The sequence below is a fragment of the Scleropages formosus genome, chromosome 15, assembly GCF_900964775.1.
Source record: "Scleropages formosus chromosome 15, fSclFor1.1, whole genome shotgun sequence".
Taxonomy (NCBI): domain Eukaryota; kingdom Metazoa; phylum Chordata; class Actinopteri; order Osteoglossiformes; family Osteoglossidae; genus Scleropages; species Scleropages formosus.
Genome location: NC_041820.1, coordinates 6,249,959 through 6,277,484, shown reverse-complemented (window position 1 = coordinate 6,277,484; position 27,526 = coordinate 6,249,959). Strand labels below are relative to the sequence as shown.

Here is a 27,526-nt window from a genome sequence, read left to right as displayed (position 1 = left end):
GCGAGAAACACTTTTAAAAAGAGGTAATTTAATTTCAGCAGTTGAAGTCTTTTCATACATGCCTTATAAGGAACTTCAAATTTATGTTTTTAAAAAATGATAAATACTACGCCAGGGATGAGTAAGATTTTTTTTTTAAATAGTTATTTCATTTTTCTTGTATAGAAGAATCATGTATTTGTAGCCGTGTCTGTATCTGTAGTAGTTAGTATTGGTAGTTAGTGATTAATATTTGCATACACCTGGTCTGCTCAGCAAATATGGTTAATTTCCAACAGGTCAGTCCAAGTAAACATCTAGTCAGCATGATGCAAACCGGTTTCAAGTGTTTACAGACTCCTCATACAGTTCATTTTCAACAATATAAGTACAGTTTATACCGAAATACGGAGTATCTCCTTGGGATTTCTGTGGTGATTCCTGTTCTGGATCCATTATTACCCACAAGTCGCAATTGCAGCTCTATCATGGTAAAACACAACTCGAGTCTCTCTGTTTGTACCTTGAAAACCATGGTTCCCTTGCAGTGTGTAATTTTAGGTCATGGACTTTGTGACTCAGACACACGATAAACAGAACATGAGAACATTTTGGACATGATAAAGGGAATAAGATACACCTTCATAGAAGAACCGATGACCTTCCATGAGAACTCCGAAAATAAATAGTAATAATGAGCCTTTCGTTACCCTCACTGATCCTCTGTAAATCCTTATCCCTTCCTGGAAAAACTCTCAAGGTCTGGTACTGCTGGCCGAGAAACAGGCTAAACTAAATAAGTTTCATGTTTCTTCTTTTTTTTTAAGACTGGATGTCACAAGTGTTGGTATCAAACTCATTTCGTTTGCCTTGTCTGCAGCAAAGCGGGGCAGGGTGGGCCTGAGGTTCGAGACAGACGCTTCGTAGCGGGAGTGGTCACACCCTTGGTAAAAGATGAGGAGAACAGAAGAAGGTGTTGTTTTTTCTGCTCCACACTCAACACCCGTTGAAATTCTATTCAGATCCCTGGAAACGCTGTATATTTATTTCGCCACGTGAACCACACATTAATTCCAAGAAAAATATAGTACATTTTAAGTTTTTGAAGCTTGATGAGTCATGGTCACGTAAAAATTTTACGGCACAGCTCTAGAAACGGTTGTCACGCTACCGTGAAGTAATCCTTACAACTGAATCCTCTTCATCAGTGGTACTGATCACTTCGTTCTTACCCTATGGACTCTGATCGTTCTTTCATCTCGGCTTGTATTTACACTGCCTGCTAAGTGTATGGACATTGATCTTTTTTTTCCATTTTACTCTAGTGTTAATATGTGGTTCAGTGTCATTAAGTAGGGTAACACCAATTTCAAAATTTCTTCAAAACATGGGCATTGACCATTCTTCCCTCTCTATCTTCATCTCTACAATTTCTCATTGCGTCTGTGCTGGGTCAAGAGAAGGAGCTGCTTTCAAGAAGATCGTTGCCTAACCATACTCGGAAGTGCACTGACCATAATGCAACAGAAACATTCAAGGTCCTCCCTTTATGAAAACAAATTGAGTTTGCTTTTCGACATTTTTCTCCCCACAAACCCTACGTTTACGTGGGGCACGGTCATTTTAAAACGGAAATAAGCATGCTTTTGGTTTTCAGCGGGCTGATTGACCTTCATGTATTCATAATGAAAGGGATTCAGCAGCCAAGGTAAAGAATGGAGATATAAGAGACAGAAAAGGCAGAATGGCCTGAGTCTCAGCTGGTATGTTAGTAGCGAGTTTGCAGAGCTTCAGGTATTTATCCATTTAGACATTTCAGGTGTTCAGTACACCAGTAGTGGGTGGCATGATGGCACAGCAAGTAGTGCTGCTGTCTCACAGCACCTGGGTGGTGCAGAAGAATGTGGGTTTGGTCCCTGCTTAGTCTATGCGGAGTTTGCGTGTCTGCGTGGGTTTCCTCCAGGTGCTCTGGTTGCTTCCCACAGTCCAAAGACATGCTCTTCAGGTTAACCCATTGTGTGAGTAAAAGAGAGAGTGTGTTCCACTGATGTATGAATGAGTGCCCCATTGCGAGTAGTGTATCTAGCGGTGTAAGTTACCCTGCTGAATAAGATAAATGTAATTGATTCGCTTACATTATAACCTCCAGTTCTATGAGATTCCTATGTATTATGTTGGCAGATTAGTCGGTAGAGCTCTTGCTTTGTCACCTTAAGGTTTAAAGGCCCCTCCTGCGGTAGTACCCTTGATCAGGGTACTTACTCTGAATTGATACGGTAAAAATAGTCTTCTATATAAAAGGGTAAATCATTGCAAAGCTGATCATTTAACATACTGACCTTCCTCAGAGGTGTCAGCCTAAAAAAAAAAAAAAAAACTTTATTTAAAGCTCTACATTTACATTTATATTATTCACTTAGCAGACGCTTTTCTCCAAAGCGACTTCCAGTGAGCTCTATGTAGTGTTATGAGCCCACACACCTTATTCACCGCGGTGACTTACACTGCTAGATACAGTGCTTACACTGGGTCACTCATCCATACATCAGTGGAATACATACACACTTTGCATATTTGTAATTTTGCAGTTTCCTCAGATATCAATTATCTATCCGTCTATCCATCTATCCATCTAATCTGTAAAACATGCCTAATGTTTGATTATTCCAGAAAAGATACCAAGAAGTACATTTTTGTGGCAGCTGGTTTAATCACTACAGCCAAGGAGCACACACCGAAAACATCCAGTATATAAATGAAGCATTTAGACAAAAAAGGTACAAATGTCCCATAAAACAGCTACTTAGAACGTTATAAACAAAGCATTATAAAATAGTAATTAATGCATCACAGTGTTCACAAAAATATACTGTCCGGCCCACACACCATCACCGCTGTCAATTCTGTCAGTAATATCAAAAGATGATTATTTCATAATACTTGAAAAATAAATGTGTTCCAGAACTCAACATAAAAAATGTTTTAAGAGAGTCAGGTAAAGCGGGCATGGTAGATCTGTAGGATGATGCTGACAATCTTAGCAAATGAAGACCCATTTCCCAAATAAACACTGGGGCTGTCGCTAAATATCCCTCTTTCCTCAGTATTGAAATTTGTCAGAATCTCCTTTGGCTTCCATTAAATCATGAACCGTTAGAGTAACGGACGGTTACGTGACCATCCTTTCGCCGGCTTTCATTCATTCCAGTCAAAATGATCAAAATATTGATTAATATTTACTCAAGCGAAAACAAAAGGAAACGGAAAGTCCTCACTTTTCTTCCAGACAGATCGTAATTGACACGTGAAGATGTCAAGGCTAAAGTGAGAGTGCCCAGGGATGCCCTACTGCAGTCTTGCATGGCTGATTACTCAGGTGTGGGAAGAGGGACAGTGTGGTTTTAACGGTCACCATAGCAACAGCACATTTCCTCAGAGGAGGAGAGAGAGATATGGGTGTAGAGCGAGAGACAACGGTTCGTACATACAGCAAATACAGACACCTAATGAGTGGGGTCTTCAGAATTGGAAAATCCCCCCAAGACAAACACGCACCCACACACGCGCCACGGGACAGCACGGCACACATCGCTAGATGACCAACACCATTTTTTCTGAGTCTGGGTCTCGGAAACAGGGCGAATCCAAGCGGGTCAACGGGTTGAGAAAGAGCTGGACCGATGGAGAGAGCTTGACAGGAGGGAATAACCCCCATCCCCAAACCCACCCACCTGTTTCACAGCAGGATATCTAATGGCGTGTCTTAATAGGGATAAGGCCACCACCCAGACAGCGTGGGAATTTTTCCGAAGCAATAGCGAGTTCTCAGATAAGCCAAGCTGATACCGTCCACCGCAGAGACCATTTCGGTGCGAACATGACGTCCCAATGCGACAAACCACATGGATTAATGCCAAGTATGAAGAGACACACAGATAAACTAAATTAATACATATCAGCGTATTACATACACAGCTACATACAGACTGACATCACAGGACATTTCTAGAAGCTCAAAGGTTTTGCAGGGTTCAGTTCATTTAGGTAATACTTCATAATCTTTCTATTGTCAAAAGTGCAAAGAGGAGTTGAACATTATTCAGCCTCTTTATATGGTTTGGAGTTTTTCCGGTTTTTTTTTTTTTAAACAAAAGCATTGAGCTAATTTCCAAAGTGATACTCGTCTTTCGCTCAAGCCCGACCAGTAGCAAAGTCCGTCCTCATCGCCAACGTAAGACACTTGCAGGACATGCGCAATTTGGCACTTCGTACCGAAAGGCGTCTTGTATCGATGGGCTGGTTTCCGTGGTCGCGCAACACAACATCCTGTTCATATGCAAAATGAGTTTCCTTCTTGAGACAACACACTCAAACGAGAGAAAGGAAATACATTACAGAAAAAGGTAGGAGACGAGGGGGATGAAGGTACGACAGTTTTCATGGAGAAACCTCAAGTTTGACCTCGCGCTCTACGTATTACACCCATATGGTACGGCTTGCGCCCCACATGCTGACCTCTGCTGAAAGCTTTTGGTTTTAGCCAAAGTTGTAGAATATTTTATATTATATATAGAGTACCAGTAAAATGTCTGAGTACACTTGTTGGAAACTACTTTTTTCTCACTTTTGGCATTTGGTTAGCAATTCAGTTTTGATGAGGAAATGAGCTGCCATGTCTCCCCAGCTCTTCTGCAGCAGTTCCCAGAAATGTAGGACACTTGTGGGTTACTTTTCTTTCCTCTTATGTCCATTGTGTCCCACAGTAGCAATGTTTTTATACATACATATTATTGTAATATACAATATTCTGACATTGCCCAGGTGTACTCATATTTTTCACTGGGACTATATTTCTAACAAACATTAAATTTCTGCATAACACTTAGCCTAAAGTAAAACCTGCAGTTAAATCAACTCTGGCAAAGTTGGTATGCGCATGTTCAAGAAACACCCCTCAGGCGATATTTCACTCTCTCCGAGTAGATTTAACACCGTTTTCCCATGTGTGCTTAGAAACCTGGGGAGCCTACAGCGTACCTGTACGTGACACGAGAAACAACTTGTCCATCTATGGAACGGCACCGAGCAGCAAGACCACTGAGGACACCCAGGCCTACGCTGCGGAACTCAAACCATCCATCTCTGAACGCTAAGACACACTTGAGCTACTAGGATACTTTGGTCACATACGGTTTGCAGCATACAGTGCGCTGCACTCTTTCATGGCAGGACCAAGCATCTGAATAAAGACTCAAACAAAAGGAATTTGTCGTTTTCTTGACGCCGGGGTCACTGTCGTCTCCTGCCGCTGTTCCACATCCACAAAGCTTTCTCAGAATATTTTATCTACAGTAAAAAAAATCTGTTAGAGATTGATAAGGCAGAACCCTTGGGCTCCAGTGTGTAGAGGTGCGGAAAACCCTGCATACACATCATGGGAAACAGTGTTTTAAGTTTGCTCAGGGCAGGCAAGCGTTGCACAACCTTTCCGAAAGGACCCAGCAAAGGCGACCCACAACGCGCAGCTGTCCCACAATACCTTGTGTGTTTGCTCATCCATGACCCGTTTTATAGAGCACTTCAGTTTGGTATCTATGTCTTCAGTGCAAAAAAAGCTTTAAAAAAAAAAAAAAAAGGCACAATCGTGCCTCACTTTTGTGTCTGTTGTGTGTGTTCTAAAAATGGGAAGCTGAAAAACTCTGGACCGTTGCGCTGTAAAAACCACTTCCAAAGTATGAGTTTTACCTTATAAGATGTACCGTTAGCAATATTTACATGAGGAAAAGTGACACTGGCCCTTTAAATCCATACTCTATATGCAGTGGTTTTATCCAAACACAGCTGTGATTTAGCTGCTTTATTGTTTAAAAAGGACATAAACATGAAATTTTGGAAAATGAAACAGTTTGTCACCTTTTTTGTGTAAAAATCACCTTAAACCAAATGTTATTGCACACTGCCAGGGAAATTTTATGCAGTAATTATGCATAGTATTTAATCAAACACATGTATATGAAATTTTCACTATGTTGTTCATATATTAATACAAATACTACTGACTGAAATATAAGCCACTAAGTGTAAAAAGTGTAAAACATTAGTGTACCCTTATTTAAGCTCAAATAATCGTTTGTTCAAACAAGCCAAACATTACACTACAGTACATTTACCTACATTTATGTTTTACGAGAAGGGAGGTAGCGGTGGACAGATGTCAAATGGTAAAGGTGGTCTATAGCAGATCATCTCTAGTCACCTGCACATTAAATATAATTTTTTTTCTTTTAGTTTCTAAACATATCATTGAAGAAGCAAAGGGACACAGTCGAAAAGGGAGAGTAGTGTGCAAAGCATCCTGGGTAGCTGATAGGGAAAGGTTGGCAAGACTTTGAGCCCTGGAGAAACCCGTGTCTTCCCAGAGGGTCGTCATTTACATTTACAACTATTCTTTTCACAGATGCTAAACTCAGATTCATTTAGTGCCAAAACTCAAGCAAAACGGCTGCAAAACATGTTTACGACTTTGAGAGTCCGATGGGTTTGCAACAGGACGTTTTCAAAGCAACGGCTGCTGTGTGTTGCGTAGACACAGTTCTGCTGCCAAAGTGCAGATGCAAACTCCTCTGAAAATAAACATCAATGGTAAAAAGAGCTAAGAAAAGAAACCCAACAAGGGCTAAGAGAAGATCCTAAGGCCTGTCTGAACAGATTGGCATCCAACATTGTGTTCAAGTTCTTCTGCAGTTCTTTCTCAAATGGAGGCTATGGTGTCTTTTCGAGACAAAAACCCTCTAAATACTGCGATCTGTAGAAAGTCCAGAATCTCCCGTCTCAGTTCAACCCTCCGTTACCCCACCCAACCTCATATTGCCCCACCCAGCTCTGCAGGCTCCACCCAACCTCATATTGCCCCACCCAGCTCTGCAGGCTCCACCCAACCTCATATTGCCCCACCCAGCTCTGCAGGCTCCACCCAACCTCATATTGCCCCACCCAGCTCCGCTAAGCTCCACCCAATCTCATATTGCCCCACCAAGCCCCACCCGACTCCACCTATCCTCATATGGCTCCCTACTCAGCTCCACCCAACCTCATATGCCCCCCCCCCCAGCTCCACCAGGCTCCACCCAACCTCACATTGCTCCACCCAGCACTACTATGACCCATCCCTTCTCATACCCACACACAACTCTGAGAAGCAAAGTGCTCTTGGACGATGGGGAACTCTGAGATTTTCGCCATTGAATGAGCACACTGCCCGTGCTCACCTTACCATCTCTCCAAGAACCCAAGTCCACGTAGATAGAGGGTTTAAGGCAACCTTTTACACTTTAAACAAAGGAAAAGTCACTTGGCGATCTTTAGCAAACTGACATTTGGGTCACACACTTCCCTTTTATAGTTTAGTGTTATTATTACTTGTTAAATTCACGCCATCTTGATTCGTGGCGTCCCGGTACCGCGTGAGGTCCGCCCTGTCGGCGTAAACGCAGCACACTCGTCGCTCCCGCCGCCGCTACTGGAAGGTCCGTGTTGGTTTGTTTGTTTTGTTTGCTCGTCCGCGTTACATTTCTCTGTTTAGAAAGGAGGAGAACCCTTCGCATTCGCGTCCCAGGGTCCGAGTGGTTCGCGCACCAGTCGGAAGGCTCCCGGCCCCCGAATCCTGGCTGCCCGCCCCCCCCCCCGGGAGGGCCTCACGAGGCTTTCCGTTTCTGACTGCAGTTGCTTTCCGTGTCAGGGGGGCTGCTGGGGGCCTGCAGGGCAGCTGGGTCGCTGGACACCTCTTTCGCCCTCAGGTGCCTGGGCTTCACGGGTAGGAAGACCATGAGCAGGACGCAAACGATGTGGATGCAGAAATACCACGATCTGCCCGGGGAAAAGCGGAGAGTTCACACAATGGCAGAACAAAGGAATATTTAAAGCAATTACAATTACAATTTCAATTACTTTCTCAGATGCAGTTTAGTTACATGTTTAAATTAGTGCAAGCAAAATGCTGATGTTATAATAATAATACTAACAATGTGAGTTTTTTTTTTTTTTAAAACTATAAACCAATATGTTTAATAGCACAGTGCACTTTACTTTTCATGCTTTGCAGGTAGAAGAATTTAACCTGAACTCTTTAAAATTACATAGAAAAATGATGCATTTAATTTCTGGAACTGCTGTTTATTCAAGACCAATTTTTACGTTTGCTTAAAAAAATAACATCCTGCAGTAAAATACTTTATTAGAGGCTTGAGGTTGAAGCGAACAGAGCTCCTGAATGGCGCCCCATCAAATGCAATTTCAGCCTTTCAGGATTTAAACTGTGAAAATGTGTTCACGCACACAGCAGACCATAAATACAAGTGTCTGCAGCCGGGCTATCAGACCTCCAATGAGGCCTGGACAGGAACCTCACCTGTAGAACTTCAGCGAAGGACCAACGGCCAGCAGGACAAATGGCACCACGGTGTAGCAGATGGCGATCTGCGTCCCGGCCCACGTGACCACGTCGTAGAGCAGCTCGAGCGCGGCCGAGCCCAGGAAGTGCGGCCTCACGTTGTGTCTGATCTGGAGACGGGACGGGGGGGCACAGCGGGGTGAGCGCTTTCAGGTACGTCTCGAAGAACAACATTCATTACCATCATCGTTTCTGAACGAGACCCAATATCCCGGACCCTTCGGCTTGCGGCGGACCCGGACAGACAATCTAGGCCAGCAGCCGTCTCCGAACGCTGCTCGGAAACTTTCGTGCTTCTTTGAAACGTTTGATTTGTGCCTAAAAGAAAGCCAACGGCAAACCATCTAATCAAGTCAAGCGGAAAATAAAAATTAGAGCAGGCAAGAAGTAGGACAGAAGCCCTCAGGAAGTTGCCGAAATGGGCAATCTGTGTACAAATAGACTGCACCGTGTACCCTTCGAATTGCAGTATTCATTACAGAGCGCTGACATGTACAGGCATCTCCTGTTCCAGCCCTTCGTGACACAGGAGGAAGGGAGATAAACAAGGGAGCTGCTGCAGAATCCATTCGTCCATCACTCGGTCCAGAGTCTATCCCAGAAACATGTGTGAGGCTGGGTACACTCCGGATGGAATGCCAGTCCACTGCAAGGCGATCTCACACACACACACACACACACACACACACACACACACACACACCTACATATACACACTACAGGCAATTTAGGGTCACAGGTTAAGCCCAAAACACATGTCTTTGGGCTGTGAGAGGAAACCTGAGCACCTGGAGAAAACCCACGTGAACACGCAGACTCCACACACAGGTGGATTTGAAGTCGTGTCCAACGAACAGCCCAAGAGCTGTGAGGCACCAGTGCTCCCCAGTGCACCACCGTGCTGCCCATACTGCCGCAAAGAGTTCCGCTGAATTTAAAATGTGCTTTTCAGTACCATTAAAGTACTCAATAAACAAGAAAACCCAAGAAGAAAAGGACCTTTCAGCATATGGTACTGCTATTAAATACGGCCAAATCGGAACGTGTCTAAGTGATTACAAACAGTCAGAGTAAATAATACTCCTGCTGTAGTACCCTTGAGCATGGTACCGACTCTGAATTGATATGGTAAAACTCAGCCAGCTGTATAAATGGGTAAATCAATGTGAGATGTCATATCTATCATTGGAGTGAAAATGAATAAATGTACATGCAATGAAAAGGCGTGAACCCATATAAACCAGTGACGTGAGGACCCATTCTTTCAGAGTGTGTGTGTGTGTGTGTGTGTGTGTGTGTGTGTGTGTGTGTGTGTTAAAGGGGCAGGGAGTCCACAAAGGGAGGGGCTACTTACCGCTCGTGCCGCCATGGTCATCAGGATTCCGGTGAAGAAGGTCAGGTAGTACCCTGGGTAGACACCGTGCCATATGGCCGACAGCAGGAAGGTGGCCGCCGTGGGGTTGTAGGGGCAGCGCTCGTAGCAAACCCTGCGTGCAGCGGATCCAAACCCACCCCCGACGCAACGAGTTAGAGCACAGACGCAGGGCCGACTGCTGGAGCAGAGTGCGTCACGCACTCACTCGCACAGCAATACAGTACTAACCACGGTCATTACATCACCACCACTACACCGATTTACCTCTTGAGCCAAAGCGCCGTCTGGATGTTCCAGTTGTCCAGGAACATCTTAAAGCTGGTGGCAAACTGAAATCAACAAGGAAAGCAGTCTGTTAGTCTCCAGCAGCAAAGCGGGAAACAGTCGTGGGTCAGTGAACTGCACGAGGGATGTGAACCTCTATGTCCAGAATTCTCAGGTTTGAAATCAAGTCCCATCTAGGTGTCCCGTCTTTGTTGTATCCATTAAAACCGAAGCCGGCGGCATTGTTGATGGCATCAGCTGCGAAACAATAACGACGACTTGCGTAAGTCACTGCGGTGGCACAATTTTACATCACAGTCCATTCGCAGACAACATTACGACAATGAAAAAAGAAAAAAAAAAAAACGCACATTCCGTAAAATATTTATGTACAAACAACAAACGTGTTTTGATTTTAGAAGCAATTAAATTTACAAAAAAAAAAATCAGCTGGTCTTAGATTCCATTAATCGGAAAAAATAAAATTAGAAAAAGCACTTCCGACAAAACCAGCTGTCCTGACAGATGTGCCTCAAGTGTGTTTTAGGGATGCTTTGCGAAGTTCCCCTTCCGGCCTCCGGGGGGCGATGCAACACAAAAAAGAGCTTTAGCAGAGCCGCTAAACACAAAGCGTAGCCATGGCACCACGAGGGCCAAAAGTGACCGGCGACTTCTCCGGTCCAAAAGTACTCAAACCCGCGTTTCTGAATTGGCCAACTGTCGGACCTCGTGTAAAAGCTGTGCTTTCCTGGGAAGGAGGGGGCGCTGCCGGCGGTATGCTCACCCAGAGTCCAGACGAAGTAGTACTTTGGTCTAGTGGCCAGCATGGACAGATACAGGTAGGCTACCTGCAGGTGGAAGGGCGTGGTGGCGATGAAGCCGTCCTCGATGCTGCGCTCCACGGGGCACGTCCTGAACACGGACAGGTAGACGAGCAGAGAGACGGCACACGTGCACAGCTTGTGGATCACGTCCTTCTGCAGGGTGGAGGAGAAGCCCCCTCTCAGTTACTCTCCCTTAAAACACCCAATAAATAAACACTCTTTCAATAGGGTTACAGTGATGTCTCGCATACGACAATTCATTTTCATGCACCTAAAAAAAAACAACTACTTTAAAAACACATTTTTCCAACTGCCTTTTATTAACCTCAGCAGAGGTTAATAAAATAAATCAATATTATTTCTAAATTGAAAATAAATGACTAAATTACAGTCTAACTGTAATAAAATATTATCTCAACCTTTACAGTGATTGACGCATTTATAGCATTGGGTAATTTCTGCTATAAAAATTCACGATAAGTATCTTCATCACGAGTATTAAAGCATGAGTGGGTTTCAGACCAATAACCTTCAGGCTGCAATGGCTTAAACCATTATAGAACCATCCCCCTATAGGTAGATAAGTCTATGCCTACTTACGGTACACAAGTGTACTGTACTGGGAGGCGCAGTGGCGCAGCAGGTTTGGTGGGTCTGGGGTTCGAGTCCTGCTTGGGGTGCCTTGTGACGGAGAGGCGTCCTGTCCTGGGTGTGTCCCCTCACGCCATGTGTTGCTGGGTTAGGGGCTCTGGCTCGCCGCAACCCTGCTTGGGACAAGCGGCGTGTGTGTGTGTGTGTGTGTGTGTGTGTGTGTGTGTACTGTACTATGCTGTACTCCTAGTAATAATGAGTTTCATAGAATGAAAAGTCCCACATTTGGTCTAAGTGAAGTAGCGCCACAGTTGGCTTTCTTGTTTCTCACCCCACAAGAGGTCCCAAAAGCACCGGAGACCAGTTTGAACCACTTTCTTTAAGTCGACTGAGACCTTTAAGATAAAGACTTTGCCGTTCCTTCTATATTCGGATAAAGCAAACGTATTGGCGATCGGGTCAGCGCCCCACTTCACCTTCAACTTTATTTTTGTGCCGAAGACCGAGGTTCTCGCTTAGATTGTTAAGAAACGACAGGAGGAACCGAACGACTGTCCGGAACCTGAACCGACAGCGTGGCGGAACGTGGAACGCGCGGTTTAATTAGCGTTGTCCCCAGGTAGCGGTCAGTTCAGGTGAGGGACACGGTTCTAATTAGGGAGCTGCGAGACACTGCGGGACAGAAGGAGAGACCGTCCGCTGCGGAGAGCGTGAGGAGAGACGGAGGAGCCGTGGCGCCCGTGTTTTACCGTGCTGCGGGAGGATCTCGGCTGAGGAGGGCCAGTCTGAGGAGCTGGAGATACAAAGACCTGGACCGGAAGAGGTCGGGACGTTCTGCCCCGTAGGACCTGGCCATGCAGCGTAAAGCGGCGTTAAAAAACGCGAACGCCAGAGCTCAGCTGTTACTGGAGGAATGCGGGAAAAGAACAGCCGCCCCCCCAGATGCCCATCTTCTTGGAAGCGTTTATATGACATGACATCCGTGACGCAATGGGAGGCGAGAGAGAACGGCCTCTCGATTTGATCGGCTGTGCTGCTCCACCCCCTTGGCAGGGGAAACGCTCGTCCCCGATCCGGGCCCGTTTAGGGGGCCTCGAAGTAAAGTGGGATCCGGACCCACCCGGGAGCGACTACGTTTAGATCTGAAGTGCAGAGTTGGCCCCAAGTACCAGGTGATCAGGCAAGAGACATTGCGTCCATAGGGTCACAGAGCAATGGAAGCCTTCACCAACACAGCACATGTTTTTACCTTGTCGCTACAGCTAAAGTGCGTTCAGACCACCAGCAGGCCCGGCGTGCGCTACCTTGGGCGAGGGGTCCAACTGCTTGCACTTCCCGTTCTCCTTGCCGTTGGACTCGAGGTGCTTCAGCCGGTAGGCGGTGCCCTCGATGAAGGCGATGTAGTCGTTGTAGGAGCACGTGGGTCCCGCCAGGATGCCCATGAAGTTGCAGTTGTAGCTCAGGTACTCCAGCAGACTCGGCATCCTCCTGGATGGCGAGAGCCACGCCAGAGATGGCCATCACCCACGGGGTCGACCGGGGACACACCTGTCCCTTGGTGATGGCACACACTTAGAAACACAAAACATTTTCACAGGAATTCTGTGCCAGTTGTGCATCCTCCAACAGAGCTGAACTTCCTAACTACGGAACGTCCCAACACAGGCTCCCTACAACATACTAAAGTGTGTATTAAAATGAAAATAATACAATATATTAGAGGGGTAGGGAGTCACTTGGACCCCCAGAGCTTTATTTTCCTTCTAACACCTTGGCCTGGGAGTTTTTGTTTTCCTTTCCTCAGTTGCCACATGGCTTATTTCAGATCATTGTATCTGCAAACTACCATCTGCACTTATTTTCCTCTTCAACTTCAGGTCACTTGCGTGAGCCGCACGCGAGCCGCTCGGCCGAGAAGATCTCGATATGAAAATTAATATAATTCAGTATTCGCGCATCATTAATTCCACAAGTAGGGCAGCTGTATGAATTTGCCACCCAGTTTTTGTTTCATTTACTGTGTAGGTGTTTACCCATTAAACCCGCTGAGCTGCGCTGTTCCGTCTTTCCGGGAGATCCTGTTTCCCGGTTAATCATGGGAGCTGTGGGATGAACGTCTCTTTGCTCCTGCGTTACCGAGGAGTTTAACCGCATCAAAGGAAATAAACATATATTACGCACTGACTGCGGATGTATTTGTACGCTCGCCCACATTGAACAGCGAGTAACGCACTTTTCAAAGGACTTTGCCGCTCTTGCTCCGAACCCCTCCGGTGACCTTCACGACCCCTCCAGGGAAACAGCAGTTTCGCACGCAACGTTCCGCGAGAAATATCGTCTTCGAGCGCGAACCCCAGACGACTGCCCGCAATAATCATCGCGCGTTCTCACACATCGCACGCAGGGCACGAAATCCAGTTCCAGTTTTTCATTTAGCAGGACGCCATCATTTTCATCTCTTCTCATGGAGAACTTCTTCCGACTGATTCCAGCGATGCTGCATTTCACTGCACGCCCGTCCCTCCCTCCCTCCGGACGGCTTCCTGCACAGACGCCAATCCCACGTTGCCGTGTGAACGAGCTGTTGCCTTGGCAACCGCAGGGAATCCTTCGGTGCGGGATTGACCTCCCCTGTAGCCGCCCCCCCCCCAATTCAAGCACTGTGTTATCTTTATGCTAATAGCCCATGAATACAGATAGTAAGTAGCACTCGGAGTAATAACTGCATGAAATATTAACTACGGCTTCTGTCTGACAGTAGCTTCCCTCCACCTGGCAGTCTATCGTCACGCAGCCTGCTGACTACAGACTCATAATTTTTCACAGCGGATTAAATTTATAAGAAATGTATTAGTTAAGGGGGGGTGCGGTGGCGCAATGGGTTGGACCACAGTCCTGTTCTCCAGTGGGTCTGGGGTTCGAGTCCCGCTTGGGGTGCCTTGCGACGGACTGGCGTCCCGTCCTGGGTGTGTCCCCTCCCCCTCCGGCCTTACGCCCTGTGTTGCCGGGTAGGCTCCGGTTCCCCGTGACCCCGTATGGGACAAGCGGTTCTGAAAATGTGTGTGTGTGTGTGTGTGTGTGTGTGTGTGTGTGTATTAGTTAATCAAAATACATAAATGGTGCTCTGCAAAAAAAAAATTAAAACCTCTTCTTTCCAGCGTAAATCGGCACCCCTTTAAAGGTTTCGCTCCAGCTGCTCAATCCGCCGGAGCAGGGAGGATGATAACGCTTTTGACAGGTTGAGATTTAAAAAAAAAAGAAAAAAATAAACAGATTTCCTGTCGTCAGTGTTATTAGTGTTGCAGTTTCTGTGAAATATATTAATGTTGGTCAGCGATTTGTGATGGATTTGTGCCCGAGGCGAACGCTGTCTGTTGAGACACTGTCAGCTCGTGCAGCAAGTTAAGGAATGGACTCCAGCAGCTGTTCTGGGAGATGCCAGCGCCTCGTTTTCGGGAGCGCGTCCTCCCCCTCGCTGATGCGCGCGCGCACACACACACACACACACACACACACACACACACACACACACACACACACACACACACACACACACACACACGCGCACTCCCACCCTTAAAAGGCTGCATTGAGGACCTGTGGGCTGCTGCGGCCCACACCTGGCGCTGAAGCTCAGACAAACATACCTTTGGAACATACCTTACAGCTAGGCATTTCTGGCTGGAGGTGAGCAGCTCCTCTTTGCGGGCCATCCCTGCGAACACAGAGATAGGGAGCAGCCTTGTCACATGACCGCGGGGTGACCGCGCCGCCGAGCACCTCGGACCAGGATGGAGGGAGTCGGTCCCATGCAGCCCCCCCTGGGGAAGTGACTCCCTAAATTGACAGCAACGCATAGCGTTGTCATGGTTTTAAAGCGCCGAGCTCGTTTCCGTCCTGGATTAAGCCGGACGGCCGTATGCTTCCATCGCACGTCCCCGACACGGATGACACCAAGCGCACCGATCATTAAAGTGAGCGGAAGGTGATGGGGTTCGAATCCCAGCATGAGCTCCACATCCTTGTGGACCCGTTTTTTGGGTTTCCAGCTGGTCCTGATCCTTATGGAAGCGATGCGATTATCTCCTGCAAAGGCCCGCGTTCTTTGGGGCGCGACGGAGCCTTGACGTCAGGCTCATCGGGTATCTTCGGCATCAACGGAAAAGCGCGCGGCGAGCGGGAGACGCAGCCCCGCGCAGAGGAGCCGGTCACTCGAGGACAGCGCAGACACGTGTGCGCCGCAATTCAGTCCGCGGGCGCTCATCGCGTAACGTGATCAGCAGAAATAATCGAACCTCCCCCAGCTGCTGTCTGCAGGGCGGCGTGCGACTCAGCCAGATGTTCATTCTGGCATCGCATCCCCCCCCCCCACCTCCCCGTTAATTTCCTCCGGTGCGTGAACACCTCACCGCGCTTCAAGCTCCCATTACCCCAGACACCAGTCTACACGTGTCTGAACTCATTCAGGATTTTAGAACCACCGTTCTCATAATCGTCAACGGCTCGTCGGTCATTACTGCGCAATTCTGCTCTCTGGTTACATTTTTACTACCCCGTGGAGTAAACTGATAATTAAAAAAAAAAAAACATACAAAGGAAGCACAACAGTACAGAAGGTTATTGAAAGGCTTTACCAGGGTAGAATAGCACAGTATGGGATGGTACTTCATCAATCCCTGCAGGGAATCTGACACCCAGCAGCTCAACACGACGCATAACCACACGGTGCACAGTTATACCGACAAAAAAATAAATCGAGAACAAATAAATCAAATAAATAACGATCCACGTTCGAAAACTGCCGCTACACCAGACAATAAAACAATTCAAGTGCGACGACCGATGAAGGCTCTTCGCTTGACACGAGGCACGCGGCCACCAGTGCGCAGCCGAGCTTCGGCCGAGAACGCGTCCCACAGCTTGAAGACAGAGGGCAGGAAGAGGGATGTTTAGAAAAGCTGTGGGGGACCCGGTCACCCTCATCTCCTCTTCTGCGGAGACTCTGCGTGAGTCATAAATGAGTCATAAAGAAATCACCTCGGCTGCTTTTTTTATCCCCGCGTCAGCACCATTCGCATTTTTACATTGGCGTCGGCCACTTTACGCCCCCCACCCGCCGGCGATGTGCAGCTACGGTCCGCATCACGGTCCTTCCTGGAGACCCTCCGCTCTTTCGCCGAGATTTGAGCGGCGTCACCCCTGCGGACGCGGCGCCAATAGATCCGCTCGGTGCTGGGGGAGAACGACGAGGGAGCAAACTCTATTTCAGCCACCGGCGTTCCGGGCCGCCCCCAGTGGATACGTTGTCGGGAAGTCTCCACGACGTTTCGAAATGCAAGAACGGCCTCGTTGCTCCTTTTCATCATTTGCCATTTCTGCAAGCTGGCGGACCATCATATCCGGAAGGGCTTTCTCTTTTTTTTCCCCGATAACCGTAAAAATGAGGAAGCTGGACGGCACTGCGACACCGTCTGCATTCTCCCCCGGTTGGGGAGTCACCGACCCTGACACAAAGACCACCACAGCACACTGTTTATTTGTCAGATGTTCATCTCCAAGGTGACATTCGACTCGGGAAACACTATTGTACTCAACAAGAGACAAAGAGCACAGATGGAGGGAGATCGAAGCGCACCCTGTTTGTCTGACACGACCGTGGAAGTGACGTTCATACAACAAAACACAGAGATAATGGACGGCGACTAGGTACTCCTTAAAGTGATCAGGAGGTCTTGCTTACCGTCATGGATCTCAAACGCCAGGCTGGTGATCTTCTGTGTGATGACCATCATGGGCCTGCAAAGGAATACAGGGCTGCTGTGATGAGACCTGGTCCAGCAAGCTGGAGGGCTGTTATCTCTGTCAAGTACCACTGTAAATACTGTACTTCTCTGTGATCCTAAGAAGGACAAGCTTCAGACTCAAAAACAACATTAGACAAATAATTACTTATCCAGTCCTGCACAAAGATGTATGATGGAATGTCCATCAACAATCAATGGATCTGTTCTGTGGTGTCTACAGTACTGTGCAAAAAAGTTTTAGGCACTTGGTTGGGGAAAAAAGCTGTAACGTGAAAATGCAACCATCCATCATCAACAACCGCTTGTCCTGAGCGGTGGGCTCAGTCGTGTCCTGCTCTCTGGCGGGTTTGGGGTTCGAGTCCTGCTTGGGGTGCCTTGCGATGGACCGGCATCCCGTCCTGAGTGTGTCCCCTCACCCTCCAGCCTTGCGCCCTGTGTTGCCGGGTTAGGCTCCGGTTTGCTGAGATCCTGCTTGGGACAAGCGGTTTCAGACAGCGTGTGTGTGTGTGTATATATATATATATATATATATATATATATATATATATATATATATATATAAATATATAATTTCTTTAACGACATACAAAACCCTTACTGTAATACTGTAAGTTTTTGCAAAAGGAATGCTTATAAATCTAAAATATGCTCTTTCCTATTGACACTAATGCAGAAGACATTAAATTACCATCTAAAACAAATATTTTCGTGAAACATCCAAGTGCCTAAAAATTTTGCACAGTACTATAAAAGATCTGATCACTCGCTACACCCCAACAAACCGTGACCCTCCTCTACCTCTGCCCACTTGGCACAAAAGTTTTCTTTTCTGCCTCTGATGTGGTGGAATGACTTCCCCCTCTCACTCAGAACTGCTGAATCCCTCCCTACATTTAAGACGGTCTCAAAACTCACCCCTTTCGGACTCTATGCCTCGCAAGTGCATAATAAACATGTACATGTTTATGTTTAATATAGTTTCTTAAGTAACAATTTGTTTTATAATGGAAAATCCTGTATACGGCTACTTGTGTGATGTATACTGGTTCGTGTAGCAAAATGTGTCAGGTTAACTGCACTCTAGAATCACGTGCCTGCATCCAAATCTCTCCTTCTGATGATGTCATACACTCTTTGTATTGGAGATGTACGTCGCTTTGGAGAAAGGCATCTGCTACACGAATAACTGTTAAGCGTAGACGCGAATGTCCCAAGCAAATAGGGGTTTGCTGTAAGATTTCCTTAATTAGTTCTAAGAGCATCAGGGGATGTGGGAAACGTCACGTTTCTGGAAGCAGCAAGTTTTACACTAACAGTGGTGTTTAACGCAGTCGGATTGGCACGGAGGCCGCGGATGGCACTTCTGTCTAAAAATGCTAATAATTTCTTGCGAGCTCCATCAGTGATCATCGCAGCTATCACGCGATGACATCCCGTGAGTAACTCTTCAAGGTCCTTCGTCGCCAGAAGAATATCAAGCCTTCAAACCTGAGATTCTGAGAAGGTGAGAACACCAACCCAGTTCTCCAAACTGACACAGTGTGAGATTTGTTAACTAAACTTAAATTATTTATCCATTTATATTGCAGGGTAATTATTATGGCATCAATTCAGGGTAAGTGCCTTGATCAAGTATAGTATGACAGGTGGTGGTATTCCAGCTGGGCCCCTCCTATTGCAAGGAAGCAGCTCCAACCACTATACCAGCTAATACTGCTGGTTAGCTGGTAGTGTAGTGGTTCAAGTGGCAGCCTTTTGCCCCAAAGAGTGCTGGTTCAAATCTCACCTCTAGCTATACTACCCTTGAGCAAGGTACTTAGTCATAATTGGTCCATTAAATTACCCAGATGTATAAATTGGAAAATAACTGTGAGCTGCTTTGGAGAAAAGTGGTGGCTAAACAAGTAAATGTAAAAATGGTCAAAAATTGGGGGCAAATGCTGCACTGTCACAAGGTAGACAACTATGCTATTTTAGCAGTCATTCCTAAGAAAGAAAGAGATTAAATCACTGCAATGCTATAACGCTGCAGATTTTGATAAACCAGAGCCTCCAGGGCATCCCTGAGAGCCTAAATCACTCCAGGAACAACAGGCTTTTCAGGCAGATGTCACATTTATGAAAGAAAGAGTTGGAGAGAAATCCTATCACACATCAGCAGGTGAGCATGTGCTGTTCTCCTTTATGGTATTAACCTCACCGGTTCTCCCCGGGGAAGTCCAGCTCAAATTTAAAAGGCATACTAAGTATATCGGCAAAGCCTCTCGTTGCCTAGCAACAAGTTATCCCCTCAGTTAGGCTGCAGTGCCGGTCAGTTCACCTGAGATCCCATAGAGCCCTTGGGCCTTCATCCAGTCCCCCCAGGGCCCACCTCTAAACTCCTCTTTGGTTCACTGCACCCCTCTGGTTCAGTCCCGGACCGAATGCCCAAACGTGGTCCATCGAGTCCCTTTGAGCCGTGACGCTTGGCACACAGAGGTGACGGCAGTCTTACCCAGTGAAGTCGGCCGAGTACATGCCATAGTCGAAGACGTAGACCCGCGTGATCTGGCAAAAGGTGAGGTACCCCAGGGCCACCACGAAGCAGTACCTGAGAAGGCAGATGAGAATATAAATGACAAACCAGCACCTTTGCAAAAAAGATACACATATGTATACATCCACAGGGGTGCTGCATATGTGGCCTGCAAGCATTCAGCAGCTCAAACAAGACACAACAAGTAAAATCGGGGCAGAATGAATGAGCTTAGTGACTGGGAACCGCAGGGAGATGGCACAATGACCTTCTGTACCCAAGTGCATTGTGGGTAAAGAGGAGATGTGCTAAGCTGGTAACGGAGGAGGCATCAGTTCGGGTTCCCCAGTGGAATGAAATTAAAGGCTGGCAGCAGCAGCAAGACTTGACAGAACCGTGTCGGGAAAGGACAAAACCGTCCTCTTCCACACCTCTCTGAAGACATCAGTATGTCCTTCGTTGTCAACCTTTTTTTCTTCCCCCCAACAGGCCCTTTTACTGCCGGAGAGACAAAAACTGACGACAGTGAAGGAGAGAGAAAAGTGGACTCACTGATACCCAAACCCAACTGGTGTTTCTTTTTTGTTTATATTTGTTCCTCCAGTTTTGACTCAAATGAGGTCAAGTCCTCACTCATTCCAGCGACCCACAACGCCCCAGCTGCAGACTGTTTGGTTTCCATTGCGTTCCGATTCGGATCTCCAGACTGGGTTTGAGCTTCCGTCTCCCTGCTGGAACATCAGATCAAATTTAGATTCCCTGCTGCGTCACTCAGGCTTCCAGCTCTTTCCACTGCCATGCGGCTGGAGCACATTGCGGTAATACGGGCAGCAAGTTGAACCTGGAGGCACGAAGGTGTTCGTATTTTTGAGTGAGGTCATCTGTGTGGGGGTCCTCTGGATGCTCTGCTTTCCTCCCACAGACTATAGACATGTGTTCCATGCCAACTGATCACACTAAATTGCCAATAGTGTGTGAGTGAACGAGTGTGTGACTGCCCTGTGATGGACTGGCGTACTGTCCAGGGTGTACCCTGCCTCACACCCTCTGCTTCCGGGATAGGTCGGAGACCACCGAGACCCTGCACCGGACACGCAGTTTGTGAAAATGAAAGCACATACATTACATATTAAGAGTTTAGATAAACAGCTCATTAAATTAATTATTAAATTAATCATAAACAGATATGTAAATGTAGTAATTTACACAACACTATTTTTACTACATCAACTCAGCTTAAGTGCCTGGATGAAAGTACTAGAGCAGGGGCAGGGATTTGAACTCAGGACCTTCCGATTACAAGGTTAAATATTAAGAATAATATTTAATTTAGTAAATCAGAGTAAAGTGCACAAGAGGTGACACTCGAGCGTTTACGAGATTTAATTCACAGAATGTCACAGAAAGCCACCGTCGCCAAGGACAGCATGGAGCCGATGCCCATTGTGAAAACAGCACGATAAGAAATCCATTTTTTCTTTGGTCGAGCAGAAGCTTTATGAATTTTTATCACCGAAACGTGAATAACAAACGTGAAGGCTTTTTTGTCTTTTATTACTTTTAGGGAAAATGCAGGTGCTCGACTCATGGACCAGTTATACTGCCGATACAGGAATTTCTGATATCACGCGTCATCAGCACCTCAGACTAAGTTGCGCACGAACAAAATAACTTCTACCTTCAGCCGTGCGCAAATTTCGGAGCGGGCAGGGGCGGGAAATCGCACGCGTTTCTCCACCCACAGCCCCTGCAGGCACCTCCACGTGTCCAGATGACCCTCTGCGCTGCGGGGTAGAGGCCCCTTCCTTGGGGTAACAAATACGGCTGCATTCAGGGTATCCCTGACCGACAGCCTAGGAGACGGTGCTGCCCCCGGCATTGCCGTTCCTCCGCCTTCTGGGGAGTTACAAAGGAGCCCAGAGGGCGGAGGGTTCGAATTCACAAAACATTTGGTAAAATCTGCAGCCGTGCAAGCAACGCCAGCGGTGTAGGTGCGAGCTGATTCGGATGGGAGCTTCAGTTGAACAAGTAAATTAATTAGAGATGACAGCGGTCATAAATAATGCGGAGATGTATGCAAAACGTGTGTTAGAAGAGGAAAACAACATGAAAAAGTATGCTTTTGCAAGGGGACGAGTGGTACCCACCTACAGGTACCCACTTCAACTCCTTTGTTTCAAATGCGTTCGGGCAAAAGCAACAGGGCCGAGTTAAAGCTCATCCTCGGTGGCATTATGGGATGTTCGCATTGCCTTCCGTTTTAATGTCTCAGCAGAAAGGAAGGGTGTCTGAGCGAGGAGCTAAAGGAAATTCCTTAGTGGGCGACCAGAAGGGTGGGTAAAACCCGGTCTCCTGGGAATCATGGATTTAAGCCGGAAATATGGCCTTTTTGCTCCTTTCCTAAACCGGGGAGGAAGGTCTCCTGCGTGACGGTCTCGTCCACGACTCGCCTCGGCAGCCGAGCGTGAAATTACTTCCCCTGAGGCGCGGAGAGAGCCGACTCAAAAATAACTCTCCGCGCCGCCCGCACTTTCGAACCCGACACGGGAACGAGAGTCGCGGGGCTCTCGGTCTCAGGAGCGAGAGGATGAGAAAGAGTGAGCGTATGTGACTGACCGTGTGTGTGTGAGCGTGCGCGCGAAAGACAGCGAGGGAACCAGACACGTGGGTAGAAGACGGACGTCATAATTTCATTGGACTTCGTAGCTGAATTCCCGCACACTTCAGCGTGACAAACAGTCTATCCCAAATCCAGTTTAAAACTGACCAGCTCATGCAAATGATGTACCACCCACAAGGCCCAACCTGAAAATTAATACCAAGTTCCTTACTCATTTAGCTCACACTTTACACTATTAATCTACTCACAATTATTTAGCCATTTATACAGCTGGGTAATTTTACTGGAGCCATATAGGATAAATACCTCACTCAAGGGTACTAGTGCTGGAGGGAGAATTTGAACCTGCAACCGGTGGGTCCAAAGACAGCAGCTCAAATCACTATGCTATCAGTCTCCCCCAAAGCCCTTCTTATACATTAAGTAACTTACAATCATTTACCTATTTGTACAGCTGGGCAGTTTTTACTGTACCGATTCATGGTAAATACTTAGATCGAAGGTACTACCGCAGGAGTGGGGATTCAAACCCAGGTCCTTCAGTTCTAACCTGAGTGCTAAACCACTTGCTGCTGCTTAATGACCTTAAGTGCGATACTACCTGTTCTGCAAAAGAGCAGGTCCTCTTTGATTAGTAAAAATTGGATATCAGTCTGGGGGCACGGGAGCGTAGTGGCGCAGTGTGTTGAACCGGGTCCTGCTCTCCAGTGGGTCTGGGGTTTGAGTCCCACTTGGGGTGCCTTGCGACGGCCTGCCATCCTGTCCTGGCTGTGTTCCCTCCAGCCTTATGCCCTGTGTTGCCAGGTTAGGCTCTGGCTCCCTGTGACCCCTGTACGGGACAAGTGGTTCAGACAATGTGTGTGTGTAGATATCAGTCCTAATTATATGATTTTTTTCAATTTTTCCCCATGCAGGGCACCATCGAGTCCCGAGACCTCCTCACACTGCCGGGGGGCCTCAGATGGGGCCTGGGCCTCGAGTAAAGCGCTGTCTCACGGAGAGGAGACCCCAGCTGGGACGAGCCCACGCTAGCTCAGGGGCGTGAGACACAGGACAGTCAAAAATATGCAAATCACGACTCTCTCCAAGGCAGGTCCGAGCTCAGCGGGGCGAGTTCCTTGACACCAACGGCAAATAAATCGGGAACGGCCATAACATCCAGCATCCCTCATCATGAATTCAGCAGAGCCCTAGCCGATTCCCCCCGTAGCTCGTCCGCGTCACGAAGGCGCCGTATAACCGTGACCCTCGCACATCGCTCACCAGCGGACAGGACCCGCCGCCTGCAGCCAAGCGACGCTCACAACATCTATGACACCTCAGTATTGGACCTCTGTGGATTCCACACTGCACTTCATCAGCACCTCTCTGGGCTCCGGTGCGAGATGGATGAAGAGAGTGAGCAGAAAGTCAGCATCTGGAACAGTGAGAGCGTATTGGGTTTGACACAGTTCTGTCTGCTGCTGGGACAGAACACAGGCAGAGCTGGGCTGCACAACACACACGCTGGCTGGCACAGGCAACACAGGTTTGGTGTGAGATCACACACACACACACACACACACACACACAGACAGACAAATTGTCTGAAACCACTTGTCCCAAGCGGGGTCGCGGCAAGCCGGAGCCAAACCCGGCAACACAAGGCACAAGGCTGGAGGGGGAGGGTACACACCCAGGATGGGGCAACAGTCCATCGCAAGGCACCCCAAGCAGGACTCAAACCCCAGACCCACCAGAGAGCAGGACTCTGGTCAAACCCACTGTGCCACCAGTGTGAGATCATTTATTTAGCTGATGTCTTTGTCCAAGGCGTTTTAAGTGGCACTCCCGAGCAACATACTTATCTTAAAATTGCTCCAATAACATTACCAAGCTGTACAGACAGGTAAATAATTGTAGGTGGAGTAACATTGTAAGTTGTTTTGGAGATGAGTGTCACCTAAATTAATAAATGTAACCGCACTGAATAATTTAGCTGATGCTTCTCTCCAAAGCAACTTATATTATCGACCCATTACAGAGCTGAGCACCTTTACTGGAGCAATTTAGGGCAAGCACCTTGCTCAAGCGAACCCCAGCTGGAGGTGGGATTTGAACCTATAACCTTTGGGTGCAAAGGCAGCAGCAGCAGCTCTAACCACTAAGGCACCAGCTGTCAATGAATGGTCAATTGATGATTCCAACCACTACACCACCTGCTGGGCAAGACAAGCAGACAGGTCTGGAGTGAGGTGGTGCCCTACAGTGCCCAGGGACTGGAGGGACCACAGCAGCCTGGCAGCGGGAAATAAATCAATGATAAATGAGCCAAGTGGCCAGTTCCAGGGGCTCTACGGTGAGCTGTCTGAAAACAATTTGCTTTATTTACCACAGTGTCTGCCAAACAGAGGACCAGTCTGCCTCTCCGTTGTCAAGGAGATCCCGGAATCCATGGTGGCAAGACACACACAGACCAACACGACCATTTACAGGGAAATTGACAGCCAAGGGCAGCAGGTGGCGTAGCGCTCGGCACTGGTGCCCTGCAGTCTAAAGCTCGTGCCTTTAAAGCCAAAGGTTGCTGGTTCAGATCCCAGTTCCACTACTCTTTGCCAAGGTACTACTCCAGTAAAATGACCCAGCTGTGTAAGTAGGTAAATAATTTCAAGCAGCTTCACACCGAAAGTCACTTTTGAGGAAAGTGTCAGCTAAACACATAAATGTAACCTCCTGACTGCGAGTACTTACTATACACTGACGGACACAGTAAAAATTACCCAGCTGTGTAAATCATGGTAATGAACCTTTGTATACCAACCTAACACTATAAGTAAGGGGCTTCGGATGAATGTTTCGGGAAAATAAACGAAGAGGCAGTCAAGTACAGAGCCCCACCTCACTGAAGAACTGCTTCTCACTCCAACCTTGTTTTTTCTTTCTTTAGTGTAAACTGGGACCATAATTCATTATATTTGCTTATTTTGCATCACCTAATTTCTTCAAGTTTACATCTGTCGGAAGTCCATACAAAACTAGGGCAAAGGTCTGATTTTACAAGGTATTTATTAATATTTACTTAGCTGACATAACAGTAGAAAACCAACTTTACCATGATTTACCCATTCATATAGTAGGGTATTTTTTCTATTCCAATTCAGTATATGTGGGGGGGGTGAAAGTACCCCAATAGAAGTAGGATTTGAACCTGTGTCCTTCTGGTTTACAGGAAACAGGGCTAACCACTACACTACCAGCTGTCCATCAATAGACTAACCTGGGGGGTGGGGTGTCCAATATTCACAAACATCCGTGAAATAGCATCTGCACGAAAGCAAAAGTCCATTAAAACGATGTCATATTTTGAAGCGCAACCGCCCATGTTTACACGGAAAACTTCACATTATTTCGAAATTTCTCGGCCAGTCAAGGCGACGAAAGCGAGGGGACAATCTCTGTCTGGAAAACAGCGCCATTCGTTCCCGAAACGAACCGGCAGCCGAGCCTCCCTGCTCAATATTCTTGGTGGCAGAGCTTTTTAGAAAGAAAAAAAAAAAAAAACAATGTGTTCAGTAAGTAAGAAGCGGTGTATCTAGGACAATAAAGGAGCCCTCCAGGGAGCGATGGGAGAGCAGGCGTCTGATTCCGCACAGCATCCAACAACTTGCCTTCCAGCAGGGGAGCAAGGGATGAAGGACGACCACGCCCTAGCTTTGACAGCCTGGCTCATAAAACAGACACTTTACGACAAGTGTGTTTCTTTTCCTTCGTTTCTCAGCGGTCAGAACCACGAGGATCAACAGATGGAGGAGAGACAGGCAAAACACGCCAAGATACATTCGAACATGTGCGCACTGGGTGATCATCCCAAACAAAGCGACTCTAGTGGAGGTTAGAGCTGCTGCCTTCGGACCCAAAGGTTGCAGGGTCAAATGCTCCCTACTACTATAGTACCCTTCTGCAAGGTACTTGCCCTAAATTGCTCAAGTAACATAACCCAAATGTGTAAATAGGTGGGGAAGAAAGCATCAGCTAAATGAATCACTGTAAATGTGGGGTTGAGTGCCCTCTTTCTTTGCTCTACCAGCAGGTGGCGCTGTTCCTGTATCACAGACCACATGGTTCCAGTGAGGCCTTTCAGCATTCATGCTGTAAATTCTGCAATGGCCTAGCAGGCTGCCTTGTTTAAAAAAATGTTAAAAAAAAAAAAAACCCACATGAGACAAACACCTGAAGGACCGTGAGGATCTCAGCGATTCTTCACACACGTCTCGTTACCAGCCCACCAGAGCCCAAGTGCAGTACATCACAAGGCAAGCTAAAGGCTGCTTACTGGCATCCCAGAAATCACGCACGCCTCGCTCTGTTCTGTCGCTGTGGAGATTAACTAAGCCTCCCACAGCCGTCTAACAGCCGCCTCTAGAGGACGTTCATCGGGAGTGTTCAAACACATCCAGGAATTCCCACAAATTTTCTCAGAGAAGAACCATGTAGAACCCACCAACAAGGCACAGCCTGGGGTGACTGGACCATCTTAATGATATAAAACCATGTGAGCCAGCATCACTATGGTAACCATCATGTTGGGGGTTAACAGACCATCCCAGTGGTGACCTCTGCCTAACACCACTATTACTTCAGATAACCATCAAGTCTGCGGCTAGGTTATCAAATTCCTACCATGAGTTATGTTGTCATGGTACACAGTGTACCGGTTCAGATAAAAATCTGCTCCTACCCCCCGTAAAATCATGTCCATCTAAGGACACCAGACAGGTATGTGGAGCCTTTTTAATCCCATAAAATAGAAAAACGGGCCATTATACCTTAAATAACTAATGCTGAAAATAGAAGAGTAACGATCCACAATGCAGATTACAGGTGAAAATCAGTTGACTACATGTTGACATACAGGGCTGTGTTGCCGTACATGTAGTAAAGCACATCATCAACTGATGAAGTGACCCAACCGCTCATTTGCATACGGCAAGTGCTGAGAGAGTCCACACATACAGACTAACGCTGCCTTCCACCGGGGTGTTTTTGTCGTTGCCAAATCCTATTTTTAGCTCTGTCACCCTCAGGGGACATTTGTATAAACACACAGATCCTCAATTACTCACCTC

At 47.1% G+C, this 27,526-nt stretch overlaps 1 protein-coding gene and 1 long non-coding RNA gene across 4 annotated transcripts in view; both read right to left on the bottom strand.

The window, feature by feature from the left end:
- Positions 1–4,124: 4,124 nt before the first annotated feature.
- On the bottom strand, positions 4,125–7,079 carry LOC114912296 (uncharacterized). The gene is made up of 2 exons (XR_003798193.1): positions 6,880–7,079; positions 4,125–6,840 (listed from the first exon to the last, which is right to left on the bottom strand). It is a non-coding gene; the product is annotated as an uncharacterized LOC114912296 (long non-coding RNA).
- Positions 7,080–7,083: 4 nt separating this feature from the next.
- Positions 7,084–27,526, bottom strand: part of mboat2a (membrane bound O-acyltransferase domain containing 2a) — a 47,020-nt gene continuing 26,577 nt past the window's right edge. For 2 of the 3 annotated variants that reach the window (XM_018733270.2, XM_018733286.2), the window contains exons 4-13: positions 19,781–19,876; positions 17,223–17,278; positions 15,143–15,197; positions 12,787–12,970; positions 10,852–11,044; positions 10,222–10,325; positions 10,068–10,132; positions 9,783–9,915; positions 8,387–8,538; positions 7,084–7,845 (exon numbers count right to left, since the gene is read on the bottom strand). In XM_018733270.2, the coding sequence (XP_018588786.1) occupies positions 7,674–7,845; positions 8,387–8,538; positions 9,783–9,915; positions 10,068–10,132; positions 10,222–10,325; positions 10,852–11,044; positions 12,787–12,970; positions 15,143–15,197; positions 17,223–17,278; positions 19,781–19,876 (1,210 nt within the window). In that variant the 3' untranslated portion in view covers positions 7,084–7,673. Of the gene's footprint in view, positions 7,846–8,386; positions 8,539–9,782; positions 9,916–10,067; positions 10,133–10,221; positions 10,326–10,851; positions 11,045–12,786; positions 12,971–15,129; positions 15,198–17,222; positions 17,279–19,780; positions 19,877–27,526 lie in introns of all 3 variants that reach the window. The other variant, XM_018733278.2, reaches the window with a different exon arrangement.